The following is a 24,225-nucleotide window of genomic DNA, read 5'->3' as shown; positions in this document are numbered from 1 at the left end:
TGCATCCTAGTATGTAATGTAATACTATGTAATACTAAACATAACCAGAGGGTGTCAGTATAATCACAGACATAATGGTAGGTAGAGCACACCTGAAAATTTACAGTGAATAAGCACTAAATTATCTTTTTATAGATGCAATGAGAGTGGATTATGTGCACTAAGATCAATGGGGAGAAAAAAAAAAAAAGTTTCCTGGTATTTATTCACTCTTAGCAGAACTGTACAATTTGTACCCGAAGTGGAACATAAAGCCCTTGAAAAGTAAGAGCAACAAAGCAGCAAAATGAAACCACTCCAGGAAACTACTCTTAAATTGGGAAAAATTTGAACTCTTTGTACACATTACTGCTGCAGCTCAAAATTTGAAAATTCACCTGTACAGCATATACAGTTTCCAATTTATCTGTTAATATTCCTGCATAGGGTTTTTTTTTAATACAATTTAATTTTTCTACATTTGGTTATTTTGTGCATTAAACGTAAGTATGCTGCCCCAATCTACATGACACTAGTTGCCACTTGTATGCTACACATTACATTCTCATGGCTAAGTAACTCAAATTAAAGCCTAAAATTTGTGGAAAAACAAAAAACATAACCAAAACAATTACCCAATCAATGGTGAAATCTTTGTAGTTCTACTTAACAATGACTGTCTTCTCCTCACAGTAAATTAACTTCTAGCAGCTGAATCATTTGCACCCTGGCAGGACCACATTATTTAATCTAAATGGTGGCCTGCCAAAGTCTCCCTTCGGCCCTTTAAGGCCATGTCCATCAGCAAGATCCGAACCGAGTGTCCAGTCACATTTTCTTCAAGGTATGTAGTCAGTTTCAGTGCTTTTTTTTTTTTTGTTAGACCTTCAACGAGATCCATTTACCCATGTCCTTTACCCGTCCCTTTACTGTCCCTCCAACTGATCAAGCCCTGGTAAACAAGTAGAAGCCTGGCACAGGTCAGAGGAGGCCAGGTGATGCCCCCCACCTGAGCCCGTTCCTTCCATCGCTGGCTGTTCCTCCTCTTACGAGCCCAAGCCTCTGAAGAGCTCTGCAGGTGCAACTTCAGTCATCAAGTTTTAAATTTTTATGCGCATTTTTGTTTTTTTGTCACAATTCAAAATTGTCAATATGAGATGTTGCTGGAGGAGGCTGGACTTGAGACCGCAGCACTCATTTGCAGATTTCCAGAGGAGCTTGATCTCCGGATGTGAGGGAGCAAGTAGGGGTCACTTCCCAGCTGGTGAACGTCGATCCGGTCCTCCTTCCTGTATGCCAGGCACCGCCGTATGAAAGCCTGAAAGTTGAAGAATGTATTCAAAATTAACAAGTCATAATGTGTGATGATATTTAAAAGACAGCAACCGTGTGCAAGTTCTGCTACCTTTGCTTCGTTACTGGAAACTGGCTTCACAGGGAACTGAACGTCGGTAGCTTTGAGTATGGTGTTCTCCTGCAGGATATCTTGTTGTGACTGATTGTGGCCAAAAGGCTGGAAAGAAGGACAACTTTATCATCAGGCATAAATTAACATAAACACTGCTAGAAGACCAGCCATCGTCCTTACCTTCCTTCCATACAGACACTGGAAAAAGATGACACCCACAGACCACACATCCACCTTGTTGGAGATCTTTGGAGGTTCTTTACCAACCACAAAACACTCAGGAGGCAAGTACCTGATGTCACAATATGCATAAATCAAAGGACAAGATTGGCACACACATTTATGGTCAGTACCGTTTTTACAATTTTAAGTTACTTATAGATTACTACAACTACAAATAGTAGTAGTAATAGTACTGTTACTACAAATGGGTGCCTATTTTATGCTACTTTTTTCTTTCCATTATACCTTGCTGAAATAAATAAAATCATGCCAGGTATCTATACTGATATGAACTGGGTAATATGTTAGGAACAAAAGGACGCCACATCCTTTGATGGAAATGAAAATTATTAACAATACAGAGAATTCAAAGACAGCCCAAAATCAAAGTGAAAAACTGATGCAGCAGGCTAGTCCAAAATTTCATCACACATCACAACTCAAAATGACACTCCGTAGTTTGTATGGTCCTATGTGCTTGTATGCATGTCTGGCAAAGTCGGGGATGCTCCTAATGGGATGCTATCCTGGGGAATATCCTCCCAGATCTGGACCAGGGCATCACTGAGCTCCTGGACAGTATGAGATGCAACCTGGTGGTGTTGGATGGATGGAAACAATGTCCTAGAGGTGTTCTATTAGATTTAGGTCTGGCAAGTGTGAAAACCAGCCAGTGGTATCGGTTCCTTCATTTTCCAGGAACTGGCTGCATACTCTCGCCACATGAGGCCGGTCATTGTCACGCACCAGGAAGAGCCCAGGACCCATTGCGCAAGCATACAGTCTGACACTGGTTCCAAGGATTTCATCCTGATGGCTAACCTGTAGCGTTTTGTCCAGTTTCCTCAAAGGATGCTCTACACAGCATGTCAAAATATGCCAAGTTTTCAGCTACAGCTAAAATATAGCTCTATTCTCTTTGTTAATAGCCAACAGAATTATCTCTTAATGCGTTGACACAACACTGCCACTGAAAGACACCGAATTCAACATTTATCCCAGGAGTTAATGCCTTTAATGCTTGAGCAATTCAATGACTGGTATGAAGAAGCTGACACAAAAGTATTCCTCTAAAAATGTGAGTTACAAGGAGAGAACTGAAAATGAGTACTTAAAAGCACTTAACGCACTCTTAAACTTGGTTCCACCAGGACCATCATCGACATTTAAGGCGTTTCAGGACTGTAACGATGTTAAACACTCAATGTAAGCGTCTACTTCACAAACAGCTTTTGACACTTTCACAAGAGCACAAAACTAAATGCGGGATCTTTGTTTATAAAGAAGTACGCCTATAATATGTTACTGCTACTTTTCAGTAATCATCAATCAACATTTAAAGACAATTTTAAATGTCTGAATGTGATTTAGGAGCATTTCTTCTCACCAGTAGGTTCCTGCACCCTGTGATGTCAGGTCCATCCCATCTACGCCGTAGTTGTCATCATCCATAATTTTGGAAAGACCAAAGTCAGTGATTTTAATTTCCCCACAGGCTGTGCCATCCACCAACAAGATATTACCTTCAAATCAAAACACATTAGGTCAGAACTACAGCAGTAATCACGCTCAATCAGAATCAGAATACTTTATTAATTCCAGGGGGGGAAACTGTTTAAGACTGATCCGTTGTTCAGAAGGGGGTGTTTACCTGGTTTAAGGTCATAATGGATGATGGGAGGTTTGATTTCATTCAGGTATTTTAGTGCATTTACAATCTGCATGACTATGGACCGTGCCTCCTTCTCAGACATTAATTTATGCTGCTTCAAGTAGAAATCCAGGTCGTTGCCCTCGCAGTACTCCATAACGGTGCAAAACCTGTTGGACGGATAAATTAAGTAAGAATTACTTAATGCATTTTTTTGACACCTTTCACATGCTATAAAATGTGCAGAGTGACTGACGTGTCTGTGTCCAGTGAGAAGTAATCATAAAGTTTCACAATCCTGGGATGGTCCAACTCCTTGTGTATTCTGTACTCTCGACATGCATGCCTGTAGAAAAGGATGATATTTATCATACCATTAGCAACCAAAGCAGGAAGGTGCTGTGCTCCCTTATAATACAAACATATTCACACAGACTAACATACTTGTGATAGTTCTCTTTTTTTTCTTCTCTCCAGTTTTTGTTAAGTTGGTGGATTTTCACAGCAGCGTATCGTTGTTCAATCAAGTCAAAAGCCTGAACGACACAGTGACAGTTAGAATAAACCTGCACAGCAACACTTATTGAGAGTATTTTTCCATGTTTAATGACTTACCTTGTAAACTTCACTAAAGCCTCCTCTGCCTAGAAGATGCAGGAGCAGGTATCTTTCATTCAACGTTGGGTGATCTTTAAATCTTTAGATTGGAGAAAAAATAATAATAATAAAAGGAGGGAGGAGTAAAATTAAAATTTGGACCTATGTGAATCACAAATTAATAAAAAATTAGCTTTGCTAGATCAATTTATTTTAGGTTCAGCACTACAAAGACGAGCAAAGAGTCACATTATGCTGCTTATTAAAAACTTAACGGCAAGTCTTGCATAACAGTTGAAAGTGTCAAATTTCAGCTCCAAATACTGCACAGATAAATAATTTCACCCAGCTTCTGCAACGTTTTAAGAGGTCATTTTTCTGACTACAGGTGTAATCATGAACTGCTGCACACGACGGTTTACAGTAGAGTTCAGCGAGTGAGATAAAGGAGCAGCATACTGCATTATAGCTGATATACAGACATGAATAAATGAGGGGGGAAAAAACAAAGAAATTCTGTTGCTTCTAGCACCTTCTCATTTTAGCTATGGCCGTCTGTGTAAGACAAGTAAGATGTTTTGGTTATAAAAGTCCAAATTTTAGCTGCTCAAACACTGTTTAGATGTTAACGTGCAGATTTTATGAAAACATTTCAGTCACATTTCAAAATCCAATCACTCTCAAAAGAAGCAAAAAATAAATACGTGATAATCCCTTTATTTTTATATAGCAAGTTCTTCAGTAAAGTGCAGGCAAGCACACAATATAAGGAGAGAGAAATCTGATGTGATCAATAAACCGAAGCACAAAACAGCAACCTCTAATTTAATTTTCGGTCTCAAAGCTCCCATAATTTTTAATTTCACTTTTAACACAGCTGTAGTCTGTGTGAATACAATCAGAATTAATGTAATACTGCCAACCATATTTAGCAGCTTGATGTGCCAACGACAGGACACTTGCTATTACTCTAAGGACATTGCAAATACAAGTAATCCACTGGGTCTTCATTCCCCCCGGATACTGGAGTACATAAAGACTTATGGGCTGCAGGAGCAAACGCAGAACAGACATTTTGTTCGGTTTGCTCATAGCTAATGCATCTCTGAGTTAGCAGACATGGATCTAGCAGGGAAATAATGGCAGACTGAGCTGTTCATTCAGAATTCAAGAGGATGAATCCGTTTGCCAGCTGGGGTGGGGTGGGGGGTGGCGTTAACCCATTCTGACACCACAATGGTCTATAAATCAGAACAGCAAGTTCAGACACACTGAATATGACAGAGAAAGGAACAGACAAAAAGAGATGGGCTTCCCCCCCTCATTTTGTGGGTCTCACAACACACGACGAGAAGCTTAATTTCACATAATACAACCCTTTATTATTCGACTGTGGACGAGGACTGTAGCCTTGCTTGTACATCGTGTTCCAATGTCAATGCAGCAAATGTCAAGGAAAGTGATTTAGACTCACTGTGAGCTGTCTTCGTTATTTATTCTCTTCAGTTCCCGAATGTGAAGGTTGCGCACTCTCTCCAGACGCTCGAGCTCTGCCTGGATCTCAGCTTCTTCCTATAAATGATTCAAACACACAAACACACAAATGCACAGAAGGAACTTCAGAGCACTGACTACAAGGAGAGTTCATCAAAACCCACTCATACACATGACGAGCTCGCAATTAAATATTAACATCTGACTTGGTGCAGAGTCCGTTAGGGCTTTTCAGTGAAGCTTTTTTCCCATGAAAACAATGAGTAAATTGACCTTATATTCTTTGCACAATCTTTACTAATGGAACAGGATTTTCAATCAGGAAACTGAGGAAAAAGGTGGAAGAGATAAATGCAGAAAGTTTGGCCACAAGCTAAAATCTAAATAGATGAACAGATTTAAAAAGTCAAAGTTACAGTTCTTTATTGTTATTTTAAATAGCATTAGCATTTTTTACCCCTTTTACAAAGACGTCGGTCATTGCAATTTCTAAGGCTTGTTTACAACCACTGGGAAAGGTCAGGTGATGCAAATTTCAAAGGTTTATGAATATACCAAGTCAACCTTTAGCCCAAAAATATGCAGCCATAGCCCAAAAAGTAGGAGAAGGCTATGCCTCTGCTGTACAGCCACATCTGCTCAAATTGGATGTTCATGGAAGGCTCGGTACAGTTGGCCACATTGAGAGGTGCACGCTAACAGTTATGCCTCGGCCCCACGCAGTTCCCCTGCCTAAACCTCATCAAAAATCTGTAGACATACCTAAAAAGAGCAGTGAATGCAAGATAGCCCAAGAATCTGACAAAACTAGAACCCTTTTGCAGGAAGAAGGAAACAAGTTCCTCAAACAAGTATTTAGGTGGCTTTTAAAAGTAACCACTCTCACCAAAGGGGGTGTTACTAAGCAATAAGGGCCATGCGTTTAAGTGTATAGCACTCAAAAAGGAAGACATCGGACCTAAAACCCAGCACTGCAATGTTCAATTTTTCTATTTTTTGCCTTTTGTCATACATTTTATTCCATTATAATCTACATTTTTATTAATATTTTATCTTTTTTAATTGATTCATCCTACTTTTAGGCCATTAATGTTTTGTCTGTTTAAATTTCTTACTGTTGCATATTTATTTTGTTCTTTTACTTTGTCAATTATCTGTCAGGCACTCTGAACTATATTAACTTGATTGAACAATCAAACAAAACGTCACAATTCTGTTTACCAGGCTTCATATTTCCACAAACCTTTTTCAGATGTCCAAGTCGCAGTTTGAAGATCTCTTCCTGTTCATGGTACTCTGCTAATGTCAGCCTTTCAAGGATAAGAAAGCATATAGAAACAAAGCATGAGCCTAATTTAACAGTGCGTCTTAAGTTTAACACTTTCAGTTAATACTGTGCTACATGCTGTTAAAATCTGCTTTCCTGGTAAACATGAGGTAATAAAGCAAAACACGGGGGAAAAGGATCCTACACAACACATACACAAGGGTGTGGACTTACAGCTGAGGTAGGCTGGGTTTTAGAAAGGGATCGTTTTCTGCTCCATTCACCGCCTTGGTTTTCCGTTGCTTTGGCTCAGAGTTTGTGGTTGGTGTTTGGGAGTTGTTGGAAGATGGAGGTTTCCTCTTGGCAAGAAGTTTCCTCTGCCTCTCAATGTCTTCTCTCTGTTGGTTTATCCACTCCTGCTGCCTGCCGAAGGACATATTAAAGCTGTTAATTTTAGAGGTACAACTACATTTTAGAATTTTCAACTTGAATCTGACGATGGAAATACTGCAGATGAAGGCTGCAATGCAAAACTCAGTGAAATTATACTAAAAATACTAAGTCTGTTTTGACAACATGAGGTTAAATCTACTCTTAAGCGAATAATGTTAAGAAGTGACGTGGCAGCTGTCCTAGGAAATGAAGCCTTGGAGCTGAGCTTACAACCCCCAACTTTTCAGTAGCAGGGGAATTAAATGTGCATGTAATGTGCAGCTTTAAGGTGTACGTGGAGAGCTAAACTTAAAATATGCAAAGCTTAATAAATAAATGGGAGATAAAAAATGAAAGTTGCTAAAGTTATTCCCATTTACAAAACCGGTGAAAGACATCATTTTACAAACTATAGACCAGTGTCAATACTCTCCCAGTTCTCTAAGATACTGGAAAAACTCTTCATAAAAAGATTTGATAGTTTTGTGGAAAAATATGAATTAATGACAGATAGTCAGTATGGGTTCAGAAGCAACAGATCAACAGCTTTGGCACTGATAGATTTAATGGAAAAGATAACGGAATGTATGGATAATAAGAGGTATGCGCTCGGAGTTTTCTTAGATCTAAAGAAGGCGTTTGATACTGTTAATCATGAAATTCTATTAAAAAAACTGGAAAAGTACGGGTTTAGGGGAGTGGTTTTGGAATGGTTAAAAAGCTATGTAGGGAATAGGCAACAATATGTACAAATAAATGAATATAAATCTAATTTGATGGATATAGCTTGTGGAGTACCTCAAGGTTCAGTACTGGGTCCAAAAATGTTTATTATGTACTTAAATGATATCTGCAGAGTATCGGAGATTTTAAAGTTTGTAATATTTGCAGATGACACAAATATACTGTGTTCAGGTGTGGAGTTGCCACAGGTTTTGGGGATGATCACACAGGAATTAACGATATTAAAGAAGTGGTTTGATATAAATAAATTATCATTGAATCTAGATAAAACCAAATTTATGTTGTTTGGAAACCAAAAGAAAAACATCGAAGTAGAAATATGTGTTGACAATGTATATTTAGAAAGAGTAAATGAAATAAAATTTCTTGGGGTGATCATTGACCACAAGCTCTGTTGGAAGCCACACATTACTTATGTTCGGGGGAAATTGGCACGGGGCATTGCCGTCCTGGGGAAAGCAAAGCATATGTTGGATCAGAAAGCACTGCACATTTTATACTGTGCTTTACTACTGCCATATATGAGCTACTGTGTAGAGGTCTGGGGAAACACATACAAAAGTAACACACAAACAATAACTATAATACAGAAAAGGGCCATTAGATTAATAAATAATGTAGGGTACAGGGACCATACAAATGCACTCTTTGTCAAAATGCAAGCTATTAAATTCCAAGACTTGGTGAAGCTTAAAACAGCGCAAATAATGTATAAAGTAAGAAATAAATTGCTTCCCAAAGAAATCTGTAAATTGTTCATAGAAAGAGAAGGTGGGTATAACTTAAGAGGGAAATGGAATTTAAAAATACAAAGTGCTAGAACAACTTTAAGAACTATGTCTATCTCAATTGCAGGAGTTAAATTATGGAACAGTCTAACAGAAGAAATAAAAGACAGTCAAAACATAAAACAGTTTAAAGTAAAATATAAAAACCTAATTTTAAATAAGTATAAGAATGAAGAAAACGGGGTTAACCCAGGACGGTAATGTTGCTGGTAATGGTGTTGCGGTTCTTTTTTTTTGTTTTGTTTTGTTGTTTTTCCATAACTTGTGTATCTGCAAATATACACATTCTGTATTTTTCATATGAAAGAAACTATACTGTGGTGGGGCTTGCTAATTTCTTGTTTTTGATTTATGTATGTTATGTTTTGTTTTACTTCATATGTTTCATATGTTGTTTGTTTAATTTAAGACAAAAAAAAAATTAAATGAATGAGAGGTAAAACTTGAGGGGGTAGGGACAAATAAGTAAATACTTCAGCCTACTCCTTTTCAAACAAATAATGGAATGATATTTTGTAATGATTGTGAAGGCACATGTTTGAAATGTTTGAAATAAAAATGAACTGAACTGAACTGATAAACAATTTAAAAGCTTCTCACTTGACAAGGTTTTGGAAGGCATAGCCATCTGTCCACTGCTCTGTGAATGAGGCCCCATGTCTCACTGTAGTAAAGTGGCCTAAACGTAGTCTATCCTGCATGCTCTTCTCCCGACAGGCCTGCTTCTCCTGGGTGCTCTGAACAACAACAACATAAAATACAGCATGCAGGTTCACAGCCACACAAACATTCCTGATTTTAATAACGCAGGCTACAGAAAAAACGCTTGTTTACCTTTTCTATAAGTAACTTCTTGCTCATGGTGATGCACTTATTCAAGCGTTCCTTGTATTTCTCAAGTAACTTTTGCTGTTCATCTATCTGTCTCCTGAGATCACAGTTTGCCTGTGAAGCAGAAAATGACACTGGATAAGCAGACATAGAAACAAAATGCTTTACTAAACACATTTACTATAAAACTGAACTCTGGGAAGTTTTATCCACCTTGTTTTTAAACTTGTTCAGTCAATAAAACAGTAAGATGTCCCTCTTACCCTTAACAGGTCATCTATCCTGCCCTCCTTCTTCTCAAGGTCTAGATTCTTGGTGCTTTCAAGGGCAGCCAATTTTAACACTGTCAGGTCAGTCTGGAGTGAAAAACAAAAGGAGTTAAACACTTGTCATATCAAACATGTTTTAAGAGTGAATGCAGAAAGGCTTTGGTTACAACCTCCTCACCTGAACAAATTTGACTGCTAGTTGCTTTGGATGTGCCATATGGTCCCCAAAAGACAGACTAGTAGGAGATGAGCTATTTTGTCTAACCTAGAACACAGAGAGTGATGATATTTTATTTAAAAACAGGTCAACACTATGGTGAGCTACAAAAGAGTTATTTTGTTATTATCACAGCTTACAGAAGTGCCCTGAGTCGAGTGGGAATGTGAATTCTGGGGCGAACGAATCACTGGTGGGGGACCTCTGACAGGACTGGACCCATTTCCTCCCTGGAACTACAAGATGAAAAGAGAGGATAAGTAGCACCGCTGCCTAAGATCTGGTAACAGTAGACAGCCAGTGGGTCCTTTTATTTTACTGTAATGTGGTTACAGACAGGAAATGGATTACGCCTCAGATCTTCAACAGGCTGATATAGCACACATTATTTTCTGGGCACTATATATTCATCTATAGTGCCATGAAGTATACTGTTCATACTTCATATATGAAATATCTGACACAAAACTTACATCGAAATAATCACTTATTTTGGGTCCCCGCACAGTTGATTTTCCTAAAATCAAGAGAAAGCAGGGATGAGTGTTGTGATTTATCAAACATATTTTATTGGAATAACACAAACAACAGGAGTAAAATAATTATAACCGGTATAACAGAACAACACTTACCTTGGCTGCTCTCTGACTGGATCTCAGGTTTCCTTTTTCTGCCTCTAGTTGTTTCAGTCTGTTTCTTCTCTGGGGTCTGAAACATTAAATTTAATTTGGTATAATTTTACAGTATGATTACTGCACAACGGACACTCTGAACCTGAACTGCTGCTGTATTCTCTATATAGTGATAGCTTTTTGTTTCCAATGGGTATTTATAGATATTCATGCTTTATATACAGAATAAGTAATATTACAATAGATGTTTGGAGCTGTAACGGCCTTTTTTTTAAGTCCCCAATAGTCCAGGTTAACAACAGTCAAGAAATGCAACAAGTTCTGGAATAATAAAAGTACTTTCCTAATATCTGAAAAATATTTCCATTATAAATATTGGTCTTTTGAAAAATATAAATAAATAGCATTGTTTCGGTCATGTTGAACCTAGAGGGATCACTGCAAACACCAGTGTTGACCAGACAAATCTCCAGCCTTTAAATGCAAAATATTCGTTTTCAGATCTGATAAATTACCCACCGAATAAGCAGGAGAGCTCCCTCTTTTCACATCAGACCCCTATAATGACAAGGAAAGCTTTAGACCAAAACTTATTACCCATGGATAATAAGTGACCAGACTAACAGTGAAAAGCATTTATTGCAAGTGTACTTCATTATTAAATAAAATCTTTATTTAAAAAATTATTAATTAATAGTAGAAAAATAACCACCAGTATGCAAGTAAATGACAGTTCAAGACTACATTAAAAATATATTGTTTAATTTAACAATATTGATACTGGAAATATTGGTATCATTTCCAGAATAAAGGTTATATGATAATGGAATGCTTAAGATTAGCGTGCAAAGGACACAAACACTTGTGTCAAGCATGATTAATCTGGACAGTGTAAATGTGATCAGAGTAGCTCCCACATAGGATTAAAGATACTTACCTCCGACTCCTTGTCACTTGAAGATCCTAGACTCCCAAAACTGTGATTTGAACATTCATTATTGGTCAAGCCCTGAAATAAAGAGAGACAATTAATAACCGAGTCAACACTACAATAGGAAACACTTAAACAATAAATAAATACGTCCTCATTTCTGACTCACTTTGGTTCCCCCGCTTGCGCTGCCAGTGCTGCCCCCTGTGCTGCCGCTGACTCCGCCCATAAAACGAGCCTCCAGCAGCTCCTGTCTCCGGGGGTCCAGGCTGTGCAGCTCCTCCATGGTGCCTGGGAGGATTAGCAACAAATCACAGTGTGTCTCCGTTATTCAACGATCAGCTTAATTGAACCCATTTACTGCCCACTCGAGTGGGCAAATGACACAGCAGCAGTAAGCTTATGAGATTTGAGTCTAGATCAGAATGTAGGCCGAGACCAAATTTCTGCCCGCTCCCTAGTGGCATCCCCAAGGCAGGTTTTGCTATATTTATTCATCAAGTACTGAAGAGATAAGCTAGTTGTGATTATGGTTACACCAACTCTACAGGTAAAAGCCTAATACTTAAATAACAAAAATATTCAAAAGAACGCGTTATATTCTCCAAATGCAGAGGCCACATTCAGAAATTTTCTGTTTTGTTTTTTTTCTTTAACCCTTATGATGTCCTCCCGATTTGCATACAATGTGAGCCATCAGGGGTCAAAAGTGTCCCCACTTCATTTGACTGTTTTTTAAAGTATAAAGTATAAATTGTCAATCAATTCAGTGTTACACCTTAGTTTTACTTAAGACCAACACATTAACACAAAATTTACTCAACATTTTACATTTTAGGGCCACCAGACCTTCTTTACAAAAAATAAACCCTGTTTTTTAGCGAAAACAAATTGAGAAAATTTAATATTTAATTGTTTAGATAATTTTGACTATCTGAATAACTAGAGAGTGCTGTATGTTGAACTTTAGTGAGAATTTTTTTTTTCAAGCGTTTATAAATTTTTAATGGCAGCAAATAATCACACTGGTGGTCCTCAGGGGTCAAAAATGTCCCCACTTCATTTGACTGTTTTTTAAAGTAAAAAGTATAAATTGTCAATCAATTCAGTGTTACACCTTAGTTTTACTTAAGACCAACACATTAAAACAAAATTTACTCAACATTTTACATTTTAGGGCCACCAGACCTTCTTTACAAAAAATAAACCCTGTTTTTTAGCGAAAATAAAACAAGAAAATTTAATATTTAATTGTTTAGATAATTTTGACTATCTGAATAACTAGAGAGTGCTGTATGTTGAACTTTAGTGAGAATTTTTTTTTTGAACCATTTAAATTTTTTTAATGGCAGCAAATAATCACACTGGTGGTCCTCAGGGGTCAAAAATGTCCCCACTTCATTTGACTGTTTTTTAAAGTAAAAAGTATAAATTGTCAATCAATTCAGTGTTACACCTTAGTTTTACTTAAGACCAACACATTAACACAAAATTTACTCAACATTTTACATTTTAGGGCCACCAGACCTTCTTTACAAAAAATAAACCCTGTTTTTTAGCGAAAATAAAACAAGAAAATTTAATATTTAATTGTTTAGATAATTTTGACTATCTGAATAACTAGAGAGTGCTGTATGTTGAACTTTAGTGAGAAAGTTTTTTTTCAAGCGTTTGAAAATTTTTAATGGCAGCAAATAATCACACTGGTGGTCCTCAGGGGTCAAAAATGTCCCCACTTCATTTGACTGTTTTTTAAAGTAAAAAGTATAAATTGTCAATCAATTCAGTGTTACACCTTAGTTTTACTTAAGACCAACACATTAACACAAAATTTACTCAACATTTTACATTTTAGGGCCACCAGACCTTGTTTACAAAAAATAAACCCTGTTTTTTAGCGAAAACAAATTGAGAAAATTAAATATTTAATTGTTTAGATAATTTTGACTATCTGAATAACTAGAGAGTGCTGTATGTTGAACTTTAGTGAGAAAGTTTTTTTTCAAGCGTTTGAAAATTTTTAATGGCAGCAAATAATCACACTGGTGGTCCTCAGGGGTCAAAAATGTCCCCACTTCATTTGACTGTTTTTTTAAAGTAAAAAGTATAAATTGTCAATCAATTCAGTGTTACACCTTAGTTTTACTTAAGACCAACACATTAAAACAAAATTTACCCAACATTTTACATTTTAGGGCCACCAGACCTTCTTTACAAAAAATAAACCCTGTTTTTTAGCGAAAATAAAACAAGAAAATTTAATATTTAATTAAATTAAATATTTAAAAAAAATTTTTTTTTTTTAAATTCTCACTAAAGTTCAACATACAGAGTGCTGTATGTTGAACTTTAGTGAGAATTCTTTTTTTGAACCATTTATAAATTTTAAATGGCAGCACATAATCACACCTGTGGTCCTCAGGGCTCAAAAATGACCCCGTTTGCTTTGAAGCAACAAGTATAAAATATCATCCATCTCTGTGTTTCAAGGTTTTATTCAACTTTATTCCAACTCATTGCCTGACAGTTTTCTATATTTTGGCATGGTAGGAGGGCATGAGTCTGAGTGAAGGCAAACTTTCATGAGGACAAAGGCGTGTCCATATTTGACCCAAGTGCAGGAGGAAGCTCAGGTTTATTCCTCTGCACTGGTCCCATCATGGACAGCATTCTTTCTGCAGTTGCAGGCCAAGGGGCATATACAGTAAACAAGCTGTTACAGGTGATTGTTTTCTTTTGGAAACCTGCAATGTTAGGGACAACTCGTGTCCTGACTGCAGGACAGACGGTTTGCCATCGCACACGAGCATGTTCCATGTACAGCTGGACCTGCATCACATGCTGCCCATGTTTTTGTCTCAAAGTTCCCTGGTTTACTTGGATGTTCTGTTGGAGGGGACAGAGTCCTCTGAAGGGGACTTGGTGCTCATACAGTCACATCAGTACCAGGATCTTACATCACAGCAGGAGGAACACCCACTTGTGTTTCAAGTCAAGTCAACACCAACACACATCATACACCTCAAATGGGAGCACGTTTGTGTCATGAACGACGATCATCTATTGTGTCTTTATCAAGAAATTATGTCCTTTTTGTGCTTCTATGATTAATCTTGTGTCAGCATGAAAACTTCTCTACCAGACTCAGGATGTCATAAACTGGCCGTAGCGACTCTACTGGATGCACGGCAGTAAGAATCAACACACCCACATATGCCTACAGCTGCATTCGGTCCATTTTTCTTCCTCTCTTGTTGTCCCTCCTTGTTCATCATTGAGTTGGCTGTAGAGCAGGTCATCTGCTAATTGGATGGTTGTTGGTTCAATCTCTGTGTGCTCTAGTCTGGAGTTCTTACCAAGGTGTCCTTGGGCAAGTTACTGAACCCCAACTTGGTCTCTGATGCATCCATTGGCATGTGAACGTTAAAAAGCAGAATACAAGCAGAATACACTGTGTATAATGCTTTCAGTACTCGAGTAGAAAAGCCACTGAAGGAGTATGGGACCTGGCACATGTGCTTGGACTGTGGTAGATCATCTTTCTCTGAGGCACATGAGAGAGTCAGGCATCGTCTGTCACTGGGAAGGTTAGAAGACCAGATCAGTGTTTCCTCACGTTACTGCAAATATTCCTCTGTCTCAGCTGATTCCTCTTTCCTGCTTGATTCTTTGTCTTCATCATAATTGAAATGGATGATGTGTAGTCCTCTGACACATCTTCTATTTCAGTTTCACATTCTGAAAATTCAAGAAACTTCAAGAAGCCCAGTCACTTTCTCTCCAAGCTCCTCAGACTACCATGTCCTGGATGCCTGAGAACCTACTTGAACATAGTTCAGATTCTTCATCACTTTTCTTCACTTCATAGCCTTCTTCCACTTCTGCAGGTGGCTGATGTGCTTTTTCAGAGAAAGGGTAGCATGTGCTCTAAATATTGACAATATTTTCTATATCTTCTAACCCTGGATCTTCCTGAACATTGATTCTCCCTCCTCATTATACTATAGGACAATATGTGCTTTGTCCTACTGGTCATTGCTTTGCACAACATGGTAAAAAAAAGTATGCTCATCAAAGTATGCAAATCTCCAGTGCAATGGAGGCTTTTGAGGATACTTTCTGTGTATGTATTATTGTAGAGTCTACCTTACAATACGAAACACTTTGATGCGGCTGTTGTTGTGATTTGGCGCTGTATAAATAAAATTTCATTGAATATAGAGCACCTGCCTCCTCATTGTGCTGCCTGTTGTGGTTGTTATGACCAGTGCTTGACCCCACACATCAGTGATCCAAGATCAAAGATGTTTGAAAACAGTATGGTGTGAAAATACGGCTCTTTTTCTTACTCTTAAATCCCCCAAATTATTATCTAAAATATACAGAACACTTTCTAAATTAGATGAATCAATATCCCTTCCTACTGCAAAGTGGGAAGCAGATTTATCAGTCAACCTAGACCAAAACTTCTGGTCTCAGATTTGCTTAAAAACTTTTAAATTAATTAAAAATCCCAGTCTGCAATTAATACAATACAAAATACTTCATAGAGTGCACTATACAGGTCATCGGATGTTTAAGATGGGCTTTACATCTTCCAACAACTGCTCACACTGTCAAGGCAATACACCAGACAATTACATCCACGCTCTTTGGTTCTGTCCACCAGTGCAAAAGTTTTGGCGCGAGATATGTGAAGACTTATCAAAATGTCTGAAATGTAACATTCCAACTTCCCCCTTAGTGTGTTTGTTGGGCAGCTTAGATAATGTCACTTCAGAAAAGAATATAGCCCATATGATCTTCACTGCCCTATGCATAGCCAAGAAAACAGTCCTCATGAACTGGAAAAATAAAAATAATCTTAATTCTAACCAATATAGAAATTATCTATTAGATTACATTAGTCTTGACACAGCCTCTGCCACCACATCAGATCAATTGCTCTGGGCCCCTTTTATCAGCTCCATCACCTAGTGGGGGTGGGGGGTCATAGTTTGGTCCCGCCTTCACTGTTGTGATTGGTGAGGGGGTAGGGACAGGCTTAGGGCGTCGGGGGGTTCCCCGGAGGCATCTTCCTTGGGGGGCTCAACCCGGGGTAGCGGTCACGTCCGGTTGAGGGCTCTGTTGGCTCTCAGGTAACTGTTTCCTCGCGGCTGCGTGCAGCGGGGCTAGGGGAGGGTCTGTGCTGACGGACGTGGGTTACTGACCTGGCAACCTGGCTGCCCCTGGGTGGGTCCGGGATGGGCGTGAGGTTCTGGGGGTGCTCCGTCTCTGGGCGGGGGCCCGGGCCGGGCCTCGGGGGCTCGGGTCCTGGTTGGTGTGTTGCCGGGGTTGTGGGCGGGTGGGTGCATGGGGGCCCGGCCCTGGAGCAGGGTGCCGCCGGTGCATCGAGCCGCCTGGGGGGCTCTTCAACTGGTGGGGGGGATGGTCACATCTTGCAGGAGCTTTCTTCTCTCAGGAACTCTCTGCAGGAGGGGGAGATACAGGAGAGGTGGAGGAAGATCTCAGCCTGGGCGTTTACCGTCTTATGTAGTCTGGAAGATGTGTGGTTGGTGGGGTGGGTGCAGTTTTCTCGGTGGTGGGGTTGGGTGGACTGTCCAGGGCTCTGTGGAGCCGGGGGGCGCTACTGCACTGGGCCCCGGTCTGATGGGCCTGGGCCCCCCTTCCCTGGCGGGTCGCGGAGGGTGGGAGTGCCTACTGGGGTCAGCGGGGGAGCTGGCCCCAGGGAGGGGTTACCTGCCCCTCCCTTCCTTCCCTCCCCATCTCCAGCTGCCTCCCTCTTCCCGCTCCTCCACAACCACCCACACATGCAGGGCCTTGGAGTGGGGGTATGTCACCAGGGTGCAGAGGAGGCTACCCCCCCCCCTGTCCCCTTCTGGCTGCCTCTGCCTCAATTTTATCCCACAACTTAGACATTCACATTATTCACACTCTCATTACACATACATATAGGATCTTGGGGGTGGGCACAATCACGGAGTCCAAATCACCATCAGGGTGTATACCTCACCCCTGACGTCGTTGCCCACCTCTCAATTTTAAATACACTTAGTCATTGAGGGCTAGCAGGAGGGACCATGCGCTTACCTGCTGCTCCTTGGCAGGTAGCTCCATGCCCTCCTGGGTTTTAATTGCACCTTAGAACACATATGCATCAACACTACAATGAGCGGGTGGAGGGAGGTTTGGAGTCTTCTCCCACCCCCATTCTCTGCGGCCTGCTGGAGCGGGGGGGCTAGTAGGAGGAGTTGGCCGTCCGACTGCGGTCTGGGGTGTGGGGCCTCCCTGCTGCTGCGGAGTCGGGGTGGTCTGCCTCTCCCCACCGCAGGGAAAAGGGTAACACCACCTGGGTCTGGGTGCAATTCCCCCCTCCAGGGGCAAGGGTACCTAGACCCGGTTTGTAGAGTACGCTTGGGGAGTGTGATTGTGTGTACAGCGTCTCTTTATGTCTGTCTCCACGTTGGTTGAGTGTGGAGTGAGTGCATATGAGAGCATGAGGGTGGGAATGGATGTTTGTGTCTGTGTGTGCCTGTATGTCTGTGTCTATATGTCAGGTTGGGTATCAGACGCCACCTCTCTGGGGACACCTCATGCCCTCCAAGGTTTGGAGGCCTATCTCCACCCACCACCACTTCCCCTGCCGGTGGCGGACTCCCTCAGGTGTCGGTGTGTTGGTGGTTCTTTGTGTCTGGGGGTGGGCGTCCGGGTACACACCGGCTCACTCCTTGGCGGCCGCTTGTCGGGGCCTGGGGCCTGGGGCTCGCTCGGGCCCCTTTGGAGGTGGGGTGCCCCCGGCCTCTCGGCCTAGGGCTCGGTTACTCAGGCGCAGCTGGGGGCCGGCGGAGCTCACGGGCGCGTCACTGCAACTCCCCCTGGCTTCTGCTCCGCGGCTGCTGAGTGAGCCCTCATCTGGGACTCTCCTCAGCTCTTACTGGAACAGTGGCGCGGCTGCCCCTCTGTTGGTCTTCCATGGTCTCTTGTGTTCTGGGGGCCTCTGGATGTCTGGAGTTTTGATCTCCTCCATACCCGCTTCACACCCTGGAGGACGGGGCTGTGGCCCCCCCACACTCCTTAGCAGATCATTACATGGAGAAACCTTTGGAATGCAAGCATGCTGATCCACACAGGTATGCACACATGGGTATTCACAGACGCGGACTAAAGCTTTTTTGGCTGCTGCCTCAAAGCACACTGTGCGCTGTCTATCTTGCGTGCTGCACAATATCGTTTATTACTTAGTAAATACTGATATCTATGACTAGCTAGTTTATTGTGATGGTGCTTTGTTTTCTCTATTATTATGTTGCTCTTTGTTGTTTGCTGTCTCCTCTGTTTGTTTGTTTGTTTGTTTTTTCTCCATACAGGTGACCCAGGAGTTTTTTTTTTTTTTGTCTCTCTTCCCCCCCCTTCTCACCGTCTCTTCTCCCCTTGGGTTTTCTTTCTTTCTCTCCCCCTCTCTCTCTCATTCATTCCCCCTGTCCTATTTATTAAAAAAAAAAAAAAAAAAAAAAAAAAAAAAAAAAATGACAAAGGATGAACTGAAGCTCTGCCATCACGTAATGTCGCATACTGCTGTTTCTGATGTCATTTAAAAAAAAAAAAAAAGAAAATACGGCTCTTTGCAACACTTTGTACTTTGGGGTCATTTTTGTCCACGAGGACCACCAACGTTATAAAATTCAATAAAAACCACATAAATAAATCAAATTACTTGAAACTTATTCCAATCATTCATAGTATAGTAATGAATAACTTCTGTTATTTTCAGCCCATTTGATGAATAACAAATACATTTTTGATAGCAAAAGATTTCTTTAGAGGACAAAAATGACCCATGGACCACACAAGGGTTAAATCATGAGAATCCAAGGGCAACATTTCAAATGCTAGGCAATGCTGCTCACAGCGCTCCTGCGGGAATGATGCAGGAGCACCATGGGCTTTGGTGTTGCTGCAGACTCAGAGGTGCCTGCTCACTAAATCTGTGCTGTAATGAGACAACCATTTTGAAAGGGTTATGGAGGTTTGGCACTGCATCCAAGCTTAGTACAGTAGGTAGGGATTTTCAAAATCCATTTAAGAGTAGGAAAGACAAGAACGCACTGAATATGTTTAAAATTATACCAGCTAGGATTATAAATGTGAACTAAAGATCGAGGATAAAAAGTCATCTTGTAGCATTCAGCGACATGAATTGTTGGAGGATATGTATTACAAACCACTGAAACCAAAATACACGTACTTTTGCTTAAAATATTTCAGCAGTGCAAGAAGAAACCTACAGAAAAAAAAAAAAGTCTCTCTAAACGGAGTGAAAGAAAAAATAGTTACAATTCAAACGTGATTGCCCTGATTATCCCAGATAACAAATACAAATTAAACCACACAGTTTCACATGAAAAATAAAATCTTCAATGATCTCAGGACTGAATCTGCACTTCATTTAGACCCCGAGGACTTCACATAACAGTTTGCGCACACAGCTAAACAAAAAGTAATTTATTACATCCTCTCAAACCAAACCCTGTCTCCTATTATGGTATGATTTGCAATACATCTGCAAACACAAAGCAACTTAACAAATGGGTTGTAACAGACAGAATACAGCTGGCTCGCCAAACGATACTGACATGAAGCCATTTCCCAGATAAGCACACAAAAAAAGAAGTGTGTCTAACGTAAAAAGAATCACGTGTCCTGTCGTTAATTAAAATCCCTTCTTTACCAATCGTGTCATTCACAAAAACAGCTCCAACGTGCTGTTATACTTTAATTTTCTGAAAAGTCAATAGCTACTTTTAAGAATTAACCAGGCTAGGATATTTTTACTTCCAGCATGCTATCAACACCTCCACAGAGAAGCGTCCGTTACCTTTTTTAAATAACCACCACGGTGATCGCTTTAGGCAAATTCTATCTGAAAACTTTTAACTGATGTATTTGCTATCTTTATGTGTATTCAGTAACACATTTAAGCTGAAAAGAGACCTGTTATTAATGTAGTCTTCTAATTTACATTTACTAACACTATATTGTGATCGATAGTTACACTTAGTGAAGTATTTGTGGTGCTATGCATCAAGTCTAGCACCACAGAAGCCATGGAACTGTAAGCCACAATCAGCATTTGCCTCACTGAAATTTGATCAATACGTGCATAATACTGTCATATTTATGCTCTGCAAGCAAGATATAAAATAACAATGATTACACTAATGCATCTGCTTAGCTTATTATAATCACTACTTTGCCCTAACCTCTTGATTAAGACTTAATAAAAAGGTCAAACCGTCATGAATCTGATAATGTTAACTACCCTTTGCAACCACCCGATAGACCTTGTTTTTTTGTTTTTTACTGAGAAATACCTTATTAAAAAATAAATAAATAAATAAAAATTAGGCAACCCGCACATGTTTCTTCCTAACATTGTCATGTTTGTGGATCTGTAATTTCCCAATTAAATTCTGCTCAAGAAATCATTTACTGCAGGTCACGTACCTAACACAGCTAACCATGTTTTTCTGCATGTGGCAGCTTTATCAATTTAAGAGCAAAAAATAAATAAAATAACCTTATGGAGAATATTTGCTTTTTTCCCCCCTATATTTGCTTTTTTCCTCTATAAATAGCACTGTGAAAACTATCTGTACCAAGCAGTCTTTAAACAGTGACTTAATTTATTAAGGGAAAGAGCGAGAGAGAGAGAGAAAAAAGGTATCCAAACCCTCACCATGTGTGAAAAAGTAATTGTCCACTAAACCTAATAAGCAAGAACTGCAATTGAGCATTTGTGATAACTGGCAATGAGTCTTTCACATTTATTATCTTCTTTGCAGAATTGTTTTAATTCAGCCACACAGGATGGTTTCTAGCACTGACGGCCTGTTTAAGGTCGTGCCAAACCATCTCCAGACTTTGACTTTCAGGCCGCTCCAAAACCTTGATTTTATTTGTGTGTTTTGTTTTAACCCATTCAATCTGATGGTTGGACATTCCCCTTCAGGATTTTCTGGATTTCATAGTTCTATCAATTATGCCAAGTCATCCAGGTCCTGAAGCAGCCCAAAGAAATTTTTGACAAACATTAGATGAGCCTTTGTGTTCATTTTGGTGAGCAGTGATTTTCACCTTGGAGCTCTCCCATGGATGCCTTATTTGCCCAGTCGCTTTCCTGTTGTTAAATCAAATCAAACTCTGACCTTAACTGAGGCAGGTGAGGCCTGCAGTTCTTCAGATATTATTCTGGGTGCTTTTGTGACCTCCTGGATAAGTCGATACGGTGTTGGAGTAATTTTGGTAGGTGGCCACTTCTGGGAAGGTTCACCACTGTTCCAGGTTTTCATGGCTCTGACCATGGTTTGCTGGAGTCCCAAAGCCTTAGAAATGGTTTTATAACCCTTTCCATACTGATAGATGTCAACGACTTTGTTTCTCTCCTGTTCTTAAGTGTCTTTTAGATGAGATCTTTCAGCCCAATTCATTTCGTCAGACAGGTTGTTTTTAAGCAATTTCTTGATTCAACAGGTCTGGTAGTAATCAGATATGGGTGTGGCTATCAAAATTAAACAGAACCAAAGAACCAAAGTTAAATAATAAATTAACTGTGATTAACAAACCAGGCAGATTTGGATCATTTAAAAACTGCATTTTGTTTTTAATTGGGTTACCTTTACCCATTTTTTTTGGGTGATTTGAAACATGTGTGGAAAAATAAGCAAAAAAAGAAGCCCTTTGATTTTACACAACACTGTATATAGTAACTAAATATCGCATGCGCCTTAATACATCGGCTTCATTTTCAACTCATTCAAATGATTAGCACCATTTTCACCTCACTACCGCTTAATTAGAAAATCTAACACATGCAGGGAATAACTGGCTTCTACGTTCAGTGATGATTATCATTTCTGCATAAGCTCTGAAATGTCCAATGTTGTAGACGATCAACCAATACTTTTGCATTTTTATGACTTGGTTTTGCTGAGACGGATCCATAACCACATCTCCCCAAATGTTTATGCCAGTTTCACGTCATAAATACACATGAGCTGCGTATTGTTTCTCAAGGATTTGCTTTTGTTTCAAACATGAAGGCCTCAGAGCATAAATATTATCTATATTCAAGCCCCTGCGGGAGCTAGCGGTTGAACCCTTACAGCTCATGGTGTGGATGTGTTTTAACTCCATGCTGCTCAGCAGACAAGCTGACCACCTGTTTATGGCAGACATTTGGAAAGTCGTTTTAAAAAACCAAAAAAAAAACCAAAAAAAAAAAAAAACTGACATTAGATGAACAGGCCATTACAGTCTGAGTCCATTCATTGAAAACTTGAAAACAAAATGAACAAAATAAATTATAGTCTCATTCTCATGTAGTCAGCTATTACTAATTTATGTCAATCTGTGTTTACAAAACGAAGTGGGGAGATTCATCGGTGTCCTAGGCTGGGTAAAGTCCTCCATCATTACAACAGCCAATGAAAACTAACGTCCAGGAAGCAATATTAACATTAAGTGCCAACTACAGATGTATTTTATGGCGTTATGATTGGCATGCTGCATAGCCCAGCCATAAGTTCTCCTTCAGTTTTGCTTGTCATCTCTACACAAACACTGAGTATTACTTAGAGTGAAAAGCTAAGGTCAAGCAAGGCTACCAAGCATCCAGTGCATTAGCTTTAGTTACAGACCACAAATACTTCCAGGATAAAAGCCGATGCAAGACCCCTGTGTACCGTAAAGATGACAAACAACACCACTTACACATGTAGATGATGTGGACACTGATGGAAGGAAAACAGCAGTTAACACACAAAGGATTGCTAACGATGCGATGCACACCTTTGCACTGGCTGCTGCCAATCCACTAAGCATTACTAGAATTTGCTTGATTATCTCCATTTGCACATGATTATCGGTAACCTGGCTAATGTGTGCTCTTAAACAGGCAGCATGCCTAATGGAGGATGCATCGACTACCACAGTTACATTTCTGCTCAAAACAAAGCTTAATCGCCATTGCACTAGTCTTAAGGTTACTGCACTGGCCTGGGCACAGAAAGACGGTCCTGTGTCTTCGGTGCTAGTAGCTAGCCAAACAGGTTCAATGGACTTTGGAGCTGACGCGTTAGAGTAACGTTAGCTAGCGAGCAGATTTCGCCACCAAGATTTGCTCGGTCATTTTAATAGAATTTCCCTTCTATATGCACAAAAAGAACAACACGAACAAGTAGAAAAGACGTGCGGCTTAAAATGTTTCACGATACCTTTCTGGACCTTCACCACTGCCGTGGTATGTAGCTGAAAACACAGTCCGTGTTGGGGACGTGGAGAGCTGGGACCAAAGATGGCGTCCCCTCCAAACTTCCACTACTTTGGATACTCATCAAGCTACTTTTCGTGTGTAGGTGCTGCAGCGCACATGGGTAAGCTTTAACACTGACTGAAAAACTGACCGACTGGCGTGCCCTGTGTGACTTTAGAATGGCACGGTGACTGCCAGTAGGTGAAAATGTCTAATTATTGTGTTTTAAGGACACAAACCTCTTCACACCTCAGTAGCGAGTCCGGGCTCCGGGCCCACCTCTCCGTCTTCAAGTGGTTGGCTATGAAACGTCACGCATCGTGTGCAAAATTCTTATCGCGAGGGCGAAACATTTCCCCCCCCAGCGTCAGCGACAACATACGAAAACATGAACACCATATGTTTTATTTTTACAGGTTACGATGCTCAAAGGGTCAAGACATGACTTTTAAA

General features: G+C 40.1%; 1 protein-coding gene across 3 annotated transcripts; it reads right to left on the bottom strand.

Annotated features, from left to right (window-relative positions):
- Positions 1–187: 187 nt before the first annotated feature.
- tlk1a (tousled-like kinase 1a) lies at positions 188–24,122 on the bottom strand. 3 transcript variants are annotated; one of them, XM_086266659.1, is made up of 22 exons: positions 24,012–24,122; positions 11,632–11,753; positions 11,469–11,540; positions 11,051–11,089; positions 10,532–10,607; positions 10,373–10,416; positions 10,040–10,135; positions 9,861–9,947; positions 9,677–9,769; positions 9,417–9,527; positions 9,183–9,319; positions 6,853–7,041; positions 6,595–6,661; positions 5,332–5,429; positions 3,876–3,957; positions 3,705–3,796; positions 3,517–3,606; positions 3,261–3,430; positions 2,997–3,132; positions 1,568–1,679; positions 1,385–1,492; positions 188–1,297 (listed from the first exon to the last, which is right to left on the bottom strand). In XM_086266659.1, exons 2-22 carry the CDS (start codon positions 11,746–11,748, stop codon positions 1,127–1,129), a joined length of 2,187 nt encoding a protein of 728 aa, XP_086122785.1. In that variant the 5' UTR covers positions 11,749–11,753; positions 24,012–24,122; the 3' UTR covers positions 188–1,126. The 3 variants fall into 3 exon arrangements, with proteins under 3 accessions (XP_086122785.1, XP_086122784.1, XP_086122786.1); XM_086266658.1 differs by having other exon boundaries at positions 23,735–24,068; XM_086266660.1 differs by lacking the exon at positions 24,012–24,122 and adding an exon at positions 23,310–23,330.
- Positions 24,123–24,225: the final 103 nt, after the last annotated feature.

Source organism: Aulonocara sp. 'chitande type north' Nkhata Bay, linkage group LG16 (assembly GCF_057382095.1).
Source record: "Aulonocara sp. 'chitande type north' Nkhata Bay isolate Kocher_YH1m ecotype deep benthic linkage group LG16, A_spYH_male_GT1.1, whole genome shotgun sequence".
NCBI lineage: Eukaryota > Metazoa > Chordata > Actinopteri > Cichliformes > Cichlidae > Aulonocara > Aulonocara sp. 'chitande type north' Nkhata Bay.
The sequence above is the reverse complement of the archived record's forward strand: the minus strand, read 5'-3'. Positions and strand labels throughout refer to the sequence as shown.

Excerpts from the sequence above, each read along its gene's own strand:
- tlk1a (XM_086266659.1), bottom strand. The coding sequence starts at position 11,748 with ATGGAGGAGCTGCACAGCCTGGACCCCCGGAGACAGGAGCTGCTGGAG. Across the intron at positions 10,136-10,372 it reads AAATAAGTGATTATTTCGAT|TTCCAGGGAGGAAATGGGTC; the intron begins GTAAGTTTTGTG and ends TTCATCTTGTAG. Across the intron at positions 3,958-5,331 it reads AATAACGAAGACAGCTCACA|ATTTAAAGATCACCCAACGT; the intron begins GTGAGTCTAAAT and ends TCCAATCTAAAG.